General features: G+C 42.0%; 1 protein-coding gene across 2 annotated transcripts in view; it reads right to left on the minus strand.

Moving 5' to 3' along the window:
• Positions 1-17,103, minus strand: part of LOC131693433 (small ribosomal subunit protein uS9m) — a 429,361-nt gene that overhangs the window by 110,454 nt on the left and 301,804 nt on the right. For both annotated transcript variants that reach the window (XM_058981237.1, XM_058981238.1), the window contains exon 6: positions 1,947-2,062. In XM_058981237.1, coding sequence (XP_058837220.1) covers positions 1,947-2,062 — 116 coding nt within the window. The remainder of the gene's footprint in view (positions 1-1,946; positions 2,063-17,103) is intronic.

Genomic DNA, 17,103 nt, shown 5'->3' on the forward strand with positions numbered 1-17,103 from the left:
GACAAACTTTCGAGAATTGTTATATGCGAAAGATATTTCAAGCGCGACGGGAGAAGAAAAAGTTCACACTAGAAGCGCACTCAAATCAAATCATGCATTTTACATTCGGCACAATTTGTAATCCTTTTATGAAACTCCAAAATGACGAATTAACTTGTTTATATTGATATTAAATTATTACGCTGTTTTGAAATGATCATCTTGATTACCGCTTCCGAATGTAAATAAAGAAAACAAGTTCGTAAAAGACGTCACGGAATTATTTTCTCGCATAGAAATTTACAGTATCGCAATTTGTGGACGGCGACATCATTCGAAACACGGTGGTTTCATGCAACTTAGGCTAAACGTCAAGTTGCGGGAGGGTTGGGGCTACAGAAGATGAGGAATTGAGTGGTGCGTAGTACATATTATATACAAATCATATTCACGAATGTGTTTTGTCTCTTTTGTCCTCAAAAGCAAAAAGTATGGTAACGATCCAAGCGCCTTTTCTAGTTGCTTTGCTGTAGTAGCTTTATTATATCAAATAACAGATTCTGTTGTTCAGCAATGTTGAAGCCTATACAATTTCAAGCAAGTTTCTCGCTTACTATGTATCGGTATTTTGCTTATAAAAAAGATTTAATAAATTTTCCGAATTATCTACACATGACAAAACACTAACGTAAACGGTTTTGTGGGGTACATTTGTACCCCAGACAAACTTTAAGCGGGCACTGTTAGGCTGGTTAAGTGAAACAAATAGGTTGCATCTGCTTTAATGGAAGTTCAATAATCAAATTGAATTATGATAAAGTTGGCTTGCAGTTGAAATAAACCATAACGGAATAACATGGATTGCAAATAGCTCTGGGGTACAAAACCGTTCTAGGGTTAATAGGCACCTCTTCGTGAATTATCTTGAAAATAATTTTGTAAAATACGTCCAGGGCGGTTACAATATTTCCTTCATTCCTGAGGGTATTTTGTCAGTCGACACTACTTAGCTTCCGTCTGATATTGTCATAGTTGGCTTTATGATATTCAAATACTTCCTCAAAGTCACAATCGCTGGGTTTTTGAATTTCATGGATGAATAAGGAAAATTCAATAGCAGTATGAAATGCTTCATTTTTCACAAAGGAGTTAGAGATTCAGATACACAGAAGTCTTCCTGAATGTTTGCAAATAAAAGGTCAAGATAGCAATTCTGTCGATTTTTTACGTGATTTATTTGATTTAGTTTTGTCGAAAATGTACTGCAATGTTTCGTTTTCTCCCACGACTGGGATTAAAATATATTCGTTTTCAGAGCCCGGAATAAAATCTGCGTTGCGTTGGTTAAAGTCTCCGTAAATGTGAACTTTAACCTCAGCTGGAAGTTCAAATAAAATTAGTTCAGCAATTTGGAAAATAGCTTCATACGATGCTATATTAGTGTTCTGGTGGGAAATATAAAGAGGCGAAAACATGCATTTCGCCGGCAATGTTTGATTTAACCCACCCATGTTCAAATTCCTTAAACTTCACTGTGAAGAGAATTTCTGAATTAAAATGAGCCGAAACACCCACCAGAACTCCTCCGCTAGACTTCTTTTGAGATTCGTGAATATTTCGGTCGTCTCTGAATAAGTTAAATTCACTGCCGAAAATTTCTTCACTTTTACGCTATCATCCCAGCTAGTTTCAGTTCCTAATATAACTAAAAACGACGAACCTAATATACCTTTATAAATTTACGTTTATAATATAAATAAAATAACTTTAGCGCGCGACCGGGAGTGAATGCAAAACACGTCCACACTTATTGACGACTAAATTAACACTTCATCCTATCATACCAAATGTCGATTACTTCATATGAGGTACACAAGCTTTGTCGATTATGATGCCCCCGAGACGTGCAAAAACTGATAATTTAAAATAAAAATGATATACAAACTGCGGTTTATAAATAGACGTACCTGTTCTCTTGCCTGAATGTCTTTAAAGTAAGTAATATCATGACCATTTATTTTTATTGTACCTTTTCCGGGTGCTATAACGGTAACATCTCCACGGGCCGATTTTCGAAGACACTCTGAAAAAATCGATGTATGATTTAAATGTTTTAGATATCCTGAAATGATTCTCGACTGTCGTATCCATAATAATTAATAGTTATACACATAAACGGTAGAAAAGTAGAGTTACGTATTAAATACAATCGAGTTTACATGTCCAGGTGAATTATTTATAAACGTTTACTACTATATTTTAAATGCTGATTGATCAACCGAAACAAGTAGTGTTGTTAGATTGGGTTTCTTGCCAGATTTCTGGTGTATTTCTTCTTGATATCTACGTTGTGTTTTTGAGATATTTTTTACTTTTTAATTAAGGTTCAACTGAGAAAGCTTGGAAAACGGACACCTTGGAAAACGAAAAAAGCAGTTTTTTTCTCACACCGTTACAAAAATCTTCATGAAACTCAATCAGTAATACTCTACCAATGTCCCTAATACATTGATTCATTTTCATGAAGATTTTTCCAACCGTGTGAGAAAAAACTGCTTCCCTGATCCCCACGGTAGCGATCATTTGCCTATGGTGATTTCAATTGCTAACGGTTCAAGACCATCGGAAACAATCAATGTCTCGTATGACCTCACACGGAACATTGATTGGAAGAGTTACGCGACCGCGATATCCGTTAAAATCGAATCCACTCAAGAACTTCCTCCGGAGAAAGAGTACAGGTTTTTGGCTGGCTTGATTCTCGACAGTGCGAATCAAGCTCAGACTAAACCAGTACCCAGCGCGAATACCCATGGACGGTCTCCCACCCTGTGGTGGGATAAAGAGTGCTCAGAGCTCTACGCGGAAAAGTCCACTGCATATAAGGCCTTCCGGAAAGACGGGTTACCCGCTAGCTATCAACAGTACGCGTCGTTAGAAAGGCGAATGAAGAGTCTAATGAAAGCCAAAAAAACGCAGTTATTGGCGCCGGTTCGTCGATGGATTAACGAGAGAAACAGCGATGAGCACTCTTTGGGGTACGGCTCGACGTATGCGTAACCGTAATAGTACCAACGAGAACGTGGAATATTCAACCCGTTGGATATTCGCTTTCGCCAAGAAGATCTGTCCGGACTCTGTCCCAGTACAGAAAACGTACCGCGCCGCGTCTCCTCACGATACCGCGAACGAAACACCGTTTTCGATGGTGGAGTTCTCACTTGCTCTCTTATCGTGCAACAATAACGCCCCAGGGTTAGACAGAATCAAATTCAACTTGCTGAAGAATCTGCCTGACAGTGCAAAAAGGCGCTTGTTGAATTTATTTAACAAGTTTCTTGAGGGTAACATTGTCCCTTATGAATGGAGGCAAGTGAAGGTCATCGCCATCCAAAAACCTTGGACAATTTGTCTGCTTGGGCTCTTCAGCTGGGTATTGAGTTCTCCACGGAGAAAACTGAGTTGGTTGTTTTTTCTAGGAAGCGTGAGCCGGCGCAACTCCAGCTTCTATTAATGGGTGCAACGATCAACCAGGTTTTCACATTTAAATATCTCGGGGTCTGATTCGACTCTAAAGGTACCTGGGGATGTCACATTAGGTATCTGAAACAGAAATGCCAACAAAGGATCAATTTTCTCCGGACAATAACTGGAACATGGTGGGGTGCTCACCCAGGAGATCTAATCAGGTTGTACCAAACAACGATATTGTCGGTGATGGAGTACGGGTGTTTCTGTTTCCGCTCCGCTGCGAACATACACTTCATCAAACTGTAGAGAATCCAGTTTCGTTGCTTGCGCATTGCCTTGGGTTGCATGCACTCGACCCATACGATGAGTCTCGAAGCACTGGCGGGCGTTCTTCCGCTAAAAAATCGATTTTGGCAACTCTCATATCGATTGCTCATCCGATGCGACATTCTGAACCCGTTGGTGATTAAAAAATTCGAGAGGCTCGTCGAGCTTAATTCTCAAACCCGATTTATGGCCTTGTACTTCGACTACATGGCACAGAGCATTAATCCTTCTTCATATACTCCCAACCGTGTTCGTTTCCTAGATACTTCTGATTCTACTGTATTCTTCGACACATCCATGAAGGAAGAGATTCGTGGAATCCCGGACCATATACGCCCGCAAGTGATCCCCAATATATTTTATAATAAATTCCGAGAAGTCGACTGTGACAAAATGACTGACGGATCAAATCTCGATGGGTCCACTGGCTTCGGTATCTTCAACAATACTATCACCGCTTCATTCAAGCTCAATGATTCCGCTTCAGTTTACGTCGCAGAGTTAGCTGCAATTCAGTACACCCTTGGGATCATCGACACTCTGCCCACAGATCACTACTTCATCATTTCGGACAGCCTCAGCTCTATCGAGGCTCTTCGTTCGATGAAGCCCAAAAAGCAATTCCCATATTTCCTGGGGAAGATACGGGAGTCCTTGTGTACGTTATCTGAAAAATCTTACCAGATTACCTTTGTTTGGGTTCCCTCTCATTGTTCTATCCCGGGCAATGAAAAGGCCGACTCATTAGCAAAGGTGGGCGCATTAAATGGTGACATATACGAAAGACCAATCTGCTTCAACGATTTTTTTTAGTATTTGTTGTCAGAGGACACTCGACAGCTGACAAACCTCGTGGAGCAATGCTGAACTTGGACGATGGCTACATTCCATTATCCCAAAGGTATCAACGAAGCAGTGGTTCAGGGGGATGGATGTGGGTCGGGATTTTATTCGTGTAATGTCCCGACTTATGTCCAACCACTACACCTTAGATGCGCATTTGCGGCGTATTGGGCTTGCGGAGAGTAGTCTGTGCGCTTGTGACGAGGGCTATCACGACATCGAGCACGTTGTCTGGGTATGCGCCGGGTATTTGGACGCCAGGTCTCAGTTAAAGGATTCCCTTCGGGCCCGAGGTAGACCACCCAATGTCCCAGTCCGAGATATGCTGGCAAATCGTGATTTCCCCTATATGTCCCTTATTTATACTTTCATAAAAACGATAAATATCCCAATTTAGCCCCTCTCTTTTGACATTGAAAATGTCTTACCGCACTATCTGGGGCAGGGTGTCATTCTAAAATCTAAAATCAAACGATGTCACGTTTTTGCGTCACTATTTTGAACGCTAATAACTTTCTTATTTATGAACGGATTTCCGTCTGGCTATCACCAAACAATTCGGAATTAACTGAAATTATGTTTTATTGCTATAGTGTTTGTTGGATTGGAGGACTACCCTAATACCCACAACACGGTTAAAGTACGCAGCCAATGGATCGCTAGTGCGAAAGAGACTAGTGATGTCGGAGTTGATGATCCACATAACCTCACGGGTCGTCTCGGTCTAGCACGAGAGAGAAAGAGGGAATCATCAGGATGGAGATCATCTCGATCGTCCGCGATCGAATGAGTCAGTCGCTCACAAACCACGATTACTATCGGTTGCACAGAGGTTGAACCTCTGCCGTTTTTTAATGTGTAATAATTATAATTAGTAATAAATGTAATAAATGTTAGAGTTAGGTCAATAAATGTGTTTAAGTGCAATCTGTCTATGCATGTTTTAATCGCCGTGTGGTGAAGGTTCCGGAACACCATGCAGATTGGTTGCCAAGGGCATGACCAGGATGGAACGGGTCTACGCATTATCGTTCACTATATCGAAGGAAACTAAAGGTTAGTCGAAGATCAGCTAGATCCCCAACATTGCTGGTCCTTCGAACCGGATCCAGACCACGGGAGGATTTAAAGGACAAATGCTGGAGTTACACTGCATGACGAAGGTTTGATTTGAGGGAACCACGCTTGGAAGGCAGCCATCTCTAAACTACGAGACCCATTGTTCTATAACACCGCCATCAATTCATCCTGAGGGAAACGATAGTTGCGCGCCATTGTGAATTCACCATAGCACCGACACTAGTGCTGGACAATGGACATGTGGAACCATCGACACGTTTTGGAGTTGCAACATTGGTAGAATCACTGGAGTGTCTTTCTACAGCCAGTTAGGTGAGTGGAACATTAGTATACGTCCAGCCGCTGGACATTTTCTTTTGTGATTCTAGCACCAATCGTTGTAACTTTCTGCTACGTTCGTGAGCCGTGCTGGTGATTGGTTATTCGACACGAAAGGCAACTGCATGTTTGCTGATGACCAGAACTGAATGCATGCGAGGTCAGCGTTGGACGTGGTTACGCTGTTTTATTTTAAAGGAGTGGGACTATATTGTAACGACGATAAGCGACGTGATAACCGGGCCCGTGCTTCAATTAGTTTACCCAGGTAAATTTACTTTAGATATATGCCCGGCCCTCGCTGGACCTTTGATGCTGCGCATTAAAAATAAATTATCTCTTTCGACACATTGTGGAGTGATTCTTCTTTGGATTGGAGCCCTGGTTATTCGCCGTAAAAACTATTTTCACGGTTGATATTTTCGATTGCTACTACACTCTTTTGTCCAGATTGTTGTATTTGGTTTATGCGTTGCTGATGTTCGCTTACCTGGTCACAGTGCCGGTAAATGTTGTCCAGGTAAGGCGACAGTATATGTCTTGCCGAAGTAGGAAAAATATCGATACTACATACTCTTTTCTCACACGATTGTATATACTACTGAGTGACGTCAAGATCCCGTTGAATACTGGACCCAATACCACTGGAATTGCGTGTGCATACAACGGCATTTAAAATAATCTGCAGTCGCCGTTGTCAGCTTTCCAGGTAAGCTGACACAGTGTATGTCTAGACAAGGCTAGGTCAGTTTTTTGGAATACTACACCTGTTAATCCCTGTTCTGTGTACGCGAATATCTACAACCATGCCGCCAACGGGTTCAGCAACGTCGGTGAAAAAGGCTCCATCCCTGAGGGCGCTACATACGAAGCTTAAGGGACTGCAAACATCGTTGAACAACATCGTCAAGTTCGTTCAATGCTGTGATGAAAATACGACTGCCAGCCAGGTATCAGTTCGTCTTGAACGGTTAGATGAACTATGGGAGAAAATCGGGGAAACCATATACGAAATCGAATCCCATGATGACTTCGAGGCAGGTGAAGAGGCTTTTTCCAAGGAACGCGTGAACTTCGAAGATCGCTACTACGACGTAAAATCTGCCCTGATGGATAAGGCAAGGGAGTTACAAGATGCTCCCGTCTTGGAGCAGTCGGTTAGGCAAACCGACACGAATCAGCATGCATCCATGGATCACGTTCGGCTCCCGCAAATACAGCTACAGACTTTTGATGGTAACATCGATGAATGGCTCAGCTTCCGGGATCTGTTCACATCATTGATTCACTGGAAGAGGTTGAGAAATTTCATTATCTCAAGGGGTGCCTCGAAGGAGAAGCTAAGGCGTTAATCGATCCCTTGAAGATAACAAAAGGCAATTACCAAATTGCCTGGGATTTGTTGGTCAAACGCTACAACAATAGCAAGCTTCTAAAAAAACGGCAGGTGCAAGCACTGTTTAAACTGCCTGTACTGGCTAAGGAATCGTCGACCGAGCTACATAAATTACTGGAAGGTTTCGACAGGATAATTCAAACGCTGGATCAGGTAGTGCAGCTAGTAGATTATAAGGACCTTCTGTTGGTTGATGTCCTCAGCTCTAGATTAGATCCATATACAAGACGAGGATGGGAGGAGTTTTCTTCTGACAAGGACCAAGACACGTTAAGGGATCTAACAGAATTTCTTCAGCGGAGAATTCGGATTTTAGAATCACTCCCGGCAAAGCCATCGGAAGGTCGATCAGACTCCGTAATGGCACAGAGGAAAAAACCTTTTGCGGTCCGCACCAGCCATAGTGCATCACAATCATCAGCCGGGAAATGCATTGCTTGCTCGGATAGCCATTGGTTGCACGTATGTCCATCGTTCCAACGAATGTCAGTTGCTAGCAAGGAGTCCTTCCTACGCTCACATTCTCTTTGTCGGAATTGCTTCAGGAAGGGCCACCAGGCAAAGGATTGCTCTTCAAGGTTCTCTTGTAGAAGATGCAAAGGTCGACACCATACGATGGTTTGTTTTAAACCGGATGGCGAGAACGGTAACAAGGCTTCTTCGGTAGAAGGGAAATCCTCTACAAGTACACAAGATGGAAAGGTTGCAAGTGTAGTTGCTACAAATGTAGTAACATCTAACATGGCACATCAACGTGCCTCTAAGGTTCTCCTCGCAACAGCTGTAGTTCTCGTCGAAGATGATGATGGGAAACGTCACCCGGCACGTGCCCTACTGGATTCAGGATCAGAATGTAACTTTGTTTCTGAAAGGTTGTGCAAGCTCATGAATATCTCTAAGGATGGGGTTGATGTTTCTGTGGTTGGAATCGGCCAGGCGTCTACGAGAGTACGACATCAGATCCATACCACAATACGATCGCGAAGCTCATCGTTCGTTTGTAGCATGACATTGCTGGTGTTACCGAAGGTTACGGCCAACCTACCAACTACAACGGTTTCAACAAGGGGATGGGATATCCCCGAAGGAATCATACTAGCAGATCCAGCATTTTATCAAACGAATAGTGTAGACCTCATATTCGGAATACAATCTTTCTTCGGCTTTTTCCGGACAGGCAAGGCTATTCCATTAGGTGATGGGTTGCCTTTGCTTACCGAATCGGTTTTCGGTTGGGTTGTTTCCAGAGAAGTATCATCTCCGACTCAATCTTCGCAAATTTCTTGCAACATGGTGGTATCGGACAATTTGGAGGAGTTGATGGAGCGTTTTTGGTCCTGTGAGGAAGTGGGAGACATCCGTAATTACTCCCCGGAGGAAGCGCGCTGCGAGGAGCAGTTTGGGCGCACAGTTCAACGAGGTTTGGATGGCCGATACACAGTTACCCTTCCGAAAAATTGTGAAGTCAAATCGAAATTGGGGGATTCGAAGGATATCGCACTGCGACGTTTCCAGGGTTTGGAAAGAAGACTGGGCAGAGATCAAGATCTACGCAAGCAATATCAAGAATTCATGGCCGAGTATTTGGAATTAGGTCATATGCGGAAGGTGGCTGACGATACGTGCGTCAAACGATACTTTTTACCACATCATCCCGTTGTAAAGGAGGCCAGCACAACCACTAAGGTCAGAGTGGTGTTTGACGCTTCATGTAAGACCTCTACAGGGATATCCGTAAATGATGCTCTTTTGGCAGGGCCAGTTATTCAACAAGATCTTCGGTCAATCATGTTGCGCTGCAGAACAAGACAAGTAATGATCGTTGCGGACGTGGAGAAAATGTTCCGGCTGGTTAAAATGGACCAAAATGATACGACTTTTCAAAGTATATTATGGCGGTTTGATATGGAGGCAGAAGTAGAGACATATGAGCTAACCACCGTGACTTACGGTACGAAACCTGCGCCATTCCTAGCAACGAGGACCTTAAAACAGCTAGCTCTGGATGAAGGAAGCAGTTTCCCGCTTGCAGCGAAGGCGATGGAAGAAGATGTCTATATGGACGACGTGATTACTGGAACCGATGACGTCAATACAGCCATAGCATTGAGGAAGCAATTGGATGCTATAATGGCCAGCGGCGGATTCAGATTGAGGAAATGGGCCTCAAATAATCAAACCGTACTGGACGGTATTCCTCAAGCTGACTTAGCACTCCCGATGGTGGATGGTATTAGTTGGGATCAAGACCAAATGGTAAAGACTTTGGGTCTGACTTGGTTACCAAAAATGGATACGTTGAGATTCAACTTCGACATTCCGGCGCTACTTCCAGATCAATTGCTAACAAAGCGAAAGATTCTTTCAATTATAGCATCGCTATTTGACCCGTTAGGACTTATCGGAGCGACCATCACGATAGCGAAGATATTTATGCAGCGGTTATGGAGTATGCGAGATGCTCAGGGTAACGCACTGCATTGGGATTCCCCGATACCCGAAACGGTGGGTGAGGAATGGCAGAAGTTTCATCAGCAGCTGCCGTCATTGAACAAGCTGCGCATAAAACGATGTGTTATCGCACCAAGAGCTGTGTCGACTCAAATACATTGCTTCTGTGACGCATCGGAAGGAGCTTACGGGGCATGTGTATACCTAAGAACCTTTATGGACAACGGAGAGATTACGGTTAGGCTTCTAACGTCCAAATCAAAGGTGGCACCTTTGAAGACACAGTCACTGCCACGGTTGGAGCTTTGCGGTGCATTACTTGCAGCACAGCTTTGGGAATGGGTTTCGCACTCCATTGGATTAACACACGAGGCACATTTTTGGACGGATTCAACATGTGTGCTACAATGGATCAGGGCTCCATCCAATACATGGACGACGTTTGTGGCGAACCGAGTCTCAAAAATTCAGACTCTAACCGAGAATTATATATGGCGTCATGTACCAGGGGTCAGCAACCCAGCGGACCTAATTTCGCGCGGAGTCCCACCAGATCAAATTCATGGGAGCAGCATGTGGTGGGAAGGGTCAAGTTGGTTAAAGGAATCAGCAGATGAATGGCCCCAGTCACTGGACAATGTCATGGATGAAGTTCCAGAACGACGTCGAAATGCAGTTGCATGTGTGTCAACTGAAAAATCGAATTTCATGAACGAATATATTTCTAAATTTTCATCTTATACAAATCTGCTCAGAACAACTGCTTATTGGCTGCGGTTGATTCGAATATTGCGAAAAACGGAAGGAGAGGAGACACGGAGTTTCCTAACTAGCACAGAACTAAGGGAAGCAGAATTTGTTATTGTGAGACAGGTTCAACAAGATATGTTTTCGGAGGAGCTGAAAGGGCTAACCAGCGGTAAGGGTGTTCCTCGCAATTCGCCGTTAAGGTGGTACAAACCAATTATTTCGGAAAATGGTGTATTACGTGTAGGAGGAAGATTGGGTCATTCACAGCAACCGAACGATGTGAAGCACCCAATGGTTTTGTCGGCCAGACACACGCTGACGATACTAAGGCATTATCACCAACAATTATTGCATGCCGGACCCCAGCTACTACTGAGCACGATCAGGTTACGTTTCTGGCCGCTGGGTGGCCGCAATTTAGCTAGGAAGGTTGTCCATCAGTGTCATCGTTGTTTCCGAGCCAAGCCCACATTATTGAAACAGCAAATGGGGGAACTTCCAGCTCCCAGGGTAACAATATCCAGACCGTTCTCCCGATGCGGAGTGGATTATTTTGGGCCAGTATACACTCGAGCAAGGCGGCGTCTGTCGGCTACCAAATCATACGTGGCCATCTTCGTGTGCATGTGTACGAAGGCAGTGCATATGGAGCATGTCACAGACTTATCCACAGAACGTTTCCTACAAGCTTTACGAAGATTTTTTGCCAGGCGAGGGCGGTCATCGGATATGTACTCCGATAACGGTACAAATTTTGTCGGAGCTAAAAATCAATTGCGGGAACTCTTCACACTGTTAAAAGACTCCAGTCACCAACAAGCAGTTACGAAAGAATGTGCAACTAATGGCATTCAATGGCACTTCAATCCGCCGGCTGCCCCACATTTCGGTGGTTCGTGGGAAGCTGCAGTGCGTTCAGCGAAATATCACTTGTTGCGAGTGCTTGGTGGAAATCCGCAGAATATCTGCAGAAGATTTTATCACCTTGTTGGCACAGGTAGAGGCATGCCTGAATTCGAGGCCATTGACACCAATGTCAAACGACCCAACAGACTTGGAACCACTCACTCCAGCTCACTTCCTGATCGGTGGATCATTACAAGCCATTCCAGAACCCGATTATGGGTGTGTGCAGTTGAATCGGCTTACTCGATGGCAGCTTGTCCAACGTCAGTTACAGGATTTCTGGAGGCGCTGGAAAATGGAATACTTATCGCAGCTTCAGAGTAGAACCAACAATTGGGGACCATCCGTGAAAATTGATGTTGACAGATTAGTGGTAATTGTTGATGCAAATCAGCCACCAATGCGATGGAAACTAGGACGAATTGACGAGCTACATCCAGCACAAGACGGTGTGGTACGAGTTGTCACTGTCAAAACGGCAACTGGACGTCTCACTCGGCCAGTAGAAAAACTTTGTCTTTTGCCAAGGATCGAAGAAAGGATGGAAGATACACCTCAAGCAGTCATCACTCCAGCGTGATAGTGTCATCCAGTGCGTCGAAGGGGATTTCTTTCTCTTTTTTTCTTTCAGAAGCTTGGCATCTTCAGGGTGGGTGAGGATGTTGGATTGGATGACTACCCTAATACCCACAACACGGTTAAAGTGCGCAGCCAATGGATCGCTGGTGCGAAAGAGACTAGTGATGTCGGAGTTGATGATCCACATAACCTCACGGGTCGTCTCGGTCTAGCACGAGAGAGAAAGAGGGAATCATCAGGATGGAGATCATCTCGATCGTCCGCGATCGAATGAGTCAGTCGCTCACAAACCACGATTACTATCGGTTGCACAGAGGTTGAACCTCTGCCGTTTTTTAATGTGTAATAATTATAATTAGTAATAAATGTAATAAATGTTAGAGTTAGGTCAATAAATGTGTTAAGTGCAATCTGTCTATGCATGTTTTAATCGCCGTGTGGTGAAGGTTCCGGAACTCCAGGCAGATTGGTTGCCAAGGGCATGGCCAGGATGGAACTGGTCTACGCATTATCGTTCACTATATCGAAGGAAACTAAAGGTTAGTCGAAGGTCAGCTAGATCCCCAACAGTGTTTTTGTATTTCAATAGCACGCTATTGAAAAACAAGCAAAAATGAACAGATCTCGAAAACGTGAAAATTCCCATACATCAGTCAAACTATCCCCGGCAGCGCCGTCGATAGGGAGCAGCTTAGTGATTCAAACGAGCACGAAAAGTTATAAATAAATGTGCCGCGTGCCTGTTTGAATCAGTTGTTGCTGTTTTGCCAGACAAGTAACATCGTGCCTATAGCGACTCGTACGACAGATTGGAGCACCCAGCACACTACGCTTCTATGAATGACGTCATCCTCGACTATTTAAAGAATGTCATTCCTTGAGCGACTTCATTCTCCCTTCGAACGTCGGGCCGTAAAGAACAGCAGTAGCAGTCATGCATGTTGACAATGCGCTGCGATGAGTGCTGCATTCGATCACTGCTACCGCTGGGGGTGATCCGATGTAACCCGGTCAAACCATTCGGAATTTGATTCGGAATCCTGAATGGAGTCATTATGGATTCCAAATCAAATGCAACAACCGATTCTGAGTCGGAATCGGTTGTTGCATTTGATTTGGAATCCATAATGACTCCATTCATAAATCCGAACCGGTTCCGGAATGAGTTTAACTGGGAAATAGCGCGCGGCTGGAAGAGTTGGCAAACCTCAGTTAAAGCTGAATAATTGTTCCATTCTGCATGTTATTATTGTTAAATTAAAAGTCCTTTTACAGACTATAACAATAAAGAACAAATTGGAATATTTCCAATCATTGACAGCGATAATCCAATTGCGCAGTTTATATTCGTTATTTGTAGCTTGCGCGTATATCGACAATCTGAAATTTGCAACAATCTGTCATTTGTTTAAATTAAATTTAAGCTTCTTAAAGTACATTTCCAGGCTGAAATTGGTGAAAACCTGTGATTTATTAAATATAATCTTTCGGAAACATAATCCAAAATTCTGCAATGTTTCAGAAAATTGGAGGATGTGGCAACACTGCTAACTAGCGAAAGCCGTACTAAAAAGAATCCGCAAATATTTTTTTCGTTATTCTGCATGAAGGCAGTCCTTCTATCAACAATGCGAAAGTGATAAAAGCCGATGTCACGTTTCAAACTGTCAGTATTTCAAATTATCTGCTGAAGGGGAAGGTTGTTTGTTTCTTTCCAATTTTAATTATTTATCCGATGTAAGTAGCGCGCGGCTGGAACAGACGGCAAACCGTAGTTGCGGCTGACTGATTGTTCCATTTCGCATGTTATTTTTGTAAATTAAAAGCCCTTTTCAGGACTATAACCAACAAAGATGAACAAATTTGAAAAATTCCAGACAATGACTGCGATAACCTAATTTCGCCGTTTATATTCGTTACGTTTTGCTTGCGCGTACATTGACAACCTTACAACAATCAGTGATTTGTTTAATATTATCCTTCCGAAACAATACAAAAATGTACAGTTAGTTAAAAGTATATTGCCATGCTGAAATTGGCGAAAACCAAACCAAATCCAAAGGTCTGCAATATTATAGAAATTGGAGGATGTGAAAAATCCGCAAATATTTTTTCGTTATTCTGCATGAAGGAAGTCCTTCCATCATCAGTGCGAAAATGATAAAAGCCATTGTCACGTTTCAAGCTATCAGTATTTCATATTAGATGCTGAAGGGAAAGGTTGTTTCTTTTCATTTCGAAATATTTATCTGATGTAAGTTTGTTCCATTCTGCATGTTATTTTTGTTAAACCAAAAGCCCTTAGTTAGTTTAGTACTTTTTGTTCCATAGCACGCGTGTTTGTGGATCCCACAAATAGTCCTTTTCAGGATTCCATCAATGCACCCCACATATAGAACATTTCAGAGCTAATGTTAATTAAACCACCGAATATATAAAGATGCATATGTTAAACTTTCTTCGTTTACGAATAATTTGATTTATGACCAGTTATTTTTCTATCGCGCTTGCAAACATTTAATTTGATAGCAGGTATTTAAAGATAGATGTAAGGTTTTGTTTGTGAGCATTATTAATTTATGTTCACATTTCGGGGATTGGAATAAAACTTTTTTAGAACTTGAATTTGTCAAACTACAGATTATCAATTTTAATTTAAAAATTCAACAATTATCTCTAGTGAAGAAAAGCATGCCTGTGTGTAGTTCTGAAACAGTCGATGGCATTAAGATTTTAATTTGGCCACGGATAATATTGCTTGCTCATAAAACTGGCTGCATTTTTAATGTCATCGTGGTCGTGTCTTGTACACAACCCTTAAATTTTTATTTCTCGTTTTTAGAAGTTTCCTCCTGCCGTGTGGAACCGATCAGCTCCAGACTGCCACTATGTAACCGCCGTCGCCCTTACCACTACGGAAACTGAACCGAGAGCGACTCGAGGTCCGATGATTTGAAGGATTCCCCGCGGGTCCGAAGAATACCATCCGCCAATCCGACCTACTAGACTGAGGCGCTAATTGGTTTCGCTGATCTCCCGTTTGTCCGAAAGTTGCAAGTTTTGCTCTTCTCTCCCGGTCATCATCTACGCATTCTCTCCCCTGTCCTTGATACAACTGCTCCTACACCGATTTTGGAAATAATCCCCCCTCTGAATATGTTGACCAAGCATAAGTCTCCGATAAAAAATCAAATTTGTATTCCGTATTCCTAGTTTTTAGATATTTGTAATTTTACCTCTTTGTTAAAACTATTGTCCCCCATCTTGTAAATAGAATTGTATCCCTAGTGATTTTTCCTTTTTTTATTTCGACTATGTTAGTCACATTTTCTTTTTTTACGTTTTAACGACATTCAATTAGCTAGAGATTACTGGGTAGGGAAAGTTATGAAACTTAGAGCCATAGTACTCAAGTGAGAGCAAGGATGTGAAGTAAACAGATCGGAAAACTAGAAGTGGCAGGGTCATTAGAACAGGTTTAATATATTGAATTCCTTGTTTTAAAATTTTTCATAAAAAAAATTTTTTTTTGCCCCCTCTTTTGTATATAGAATCTTATTTCTAGTCTTAAGGTAGCTGTAAAATTTTTCAACATTGTAACCTCCTAGTTTTAAAATATCCAAAATGTAAAAACAAAAGAATTTGGCACCGCCAAGCTAATGCATTTGTGCCTATCAAATAAACGAAATGAATAAAAAACTGCTGTTTTCGTTTTCCAAGATGGCCGCTTATTGAGGAGTTCTCTGTTGAACCTTAAGGGGATTTTTACTAAATTGAGGTTGCACAGAGAAACAGACAAAAATCGAAAACGAAAAAAGTAGTTCTTTCTACGCCGTTTGTTAGATTTACAAGAAAATCAATTAGCTTATGCAGAATATTGTTACAGTACTGCTGATTGATTTTTATGAAGATCTAACAAACGGTGTGGAAAAAAACTGCTTTTTTCGTTTTCGATTTTTGAACGTTTCTCTGTTCAACCTTAAAATAAAAATGCTATTTTTCACGAAAAATTTCACCATTTTATGAGTAAAAACGCGTTTAATCCACCTAACAGTGTGATGAGACATTTCCTATAACTCTTATCACTCTCTTCAGATATTAAATCGTTTGAGAACATTTAGAATTTGATGCATCGCGATGTTTTTGATAACACATACAACATGGGATAGTGTCAGGACTCAGAGAATCGCTCAAATCAGTATAGGACAACATCAGTGCTAGAAATCTCAAACCAAATTAATGGGAAAGCGAAAAAGTGGCCCATAAAATAGGCATACAAACGAATTATTCCTAATGCTCTGTTAATAAAATATCTAAATTCCTCAATCAATGCATTGTGGTGGGAAAACTGAATTGTGAAGCGGCAGTGCGGGCGAGATTGATTTAATTTGCACAGGTTGTTGCGTTGTGTTGTGTGGATGGTGGTGGCTTATTTCAAACTTATATGATTTTCTACTGAAGGTATAAGTTGCTTGGTAAAGCTTACGAGTAGGGTTCGTCGCGGTTGCGGTAATTACCGTATTTACCACACTCGCACCGCAAAAGCTGCGGTGCGGTGAGATACTTTTTTCCCGCGGATGCGGTGCGGGAAAGAGCTTTTACCGCGCGGTATTATCGCAACCGCACTTCAAAAAATAATTGATAAAGTCTGCAGTCTGCATTAAAAACTGAATTAAAACTATTACTTTTACCATTTGTGAAGGACGCAACTAGATTTATTTTCTGAATGAATATTAATGAATATATTAGGAACATCTCTCTGTCAGAACGTTCGAGATTTATTTATTACCCTACAATAGAGAAACATGATAAAAATTTAATTGCTCTAATTTCCATAGACTTGACAATGATTTGAAAAGAAATCCGAATATAATCTGTGTTCGACCTATCGCTACTTGATTTTTTACATTTTGGTCATTCAAATATGATAAAACATACTGTTACTAAGAAATAAAATCTATAAGCTGTGTCCAATATAATTTGGCACCATTATTTTTACGACA

This window comes from Topomyia yanbarensis, chromosome 3, assembly GCF_030247195.1.
Source record: "Topomyia yanbarensis strain Yona2022 chromosome 3, ASM3024719v1, whole genome shotgun sequence".
NCBI lineage: Eukaryota > Metazoa > Arthropoda > Insecta > Diptera > Culicidae > Topomyia > Topomyia yanbarensis.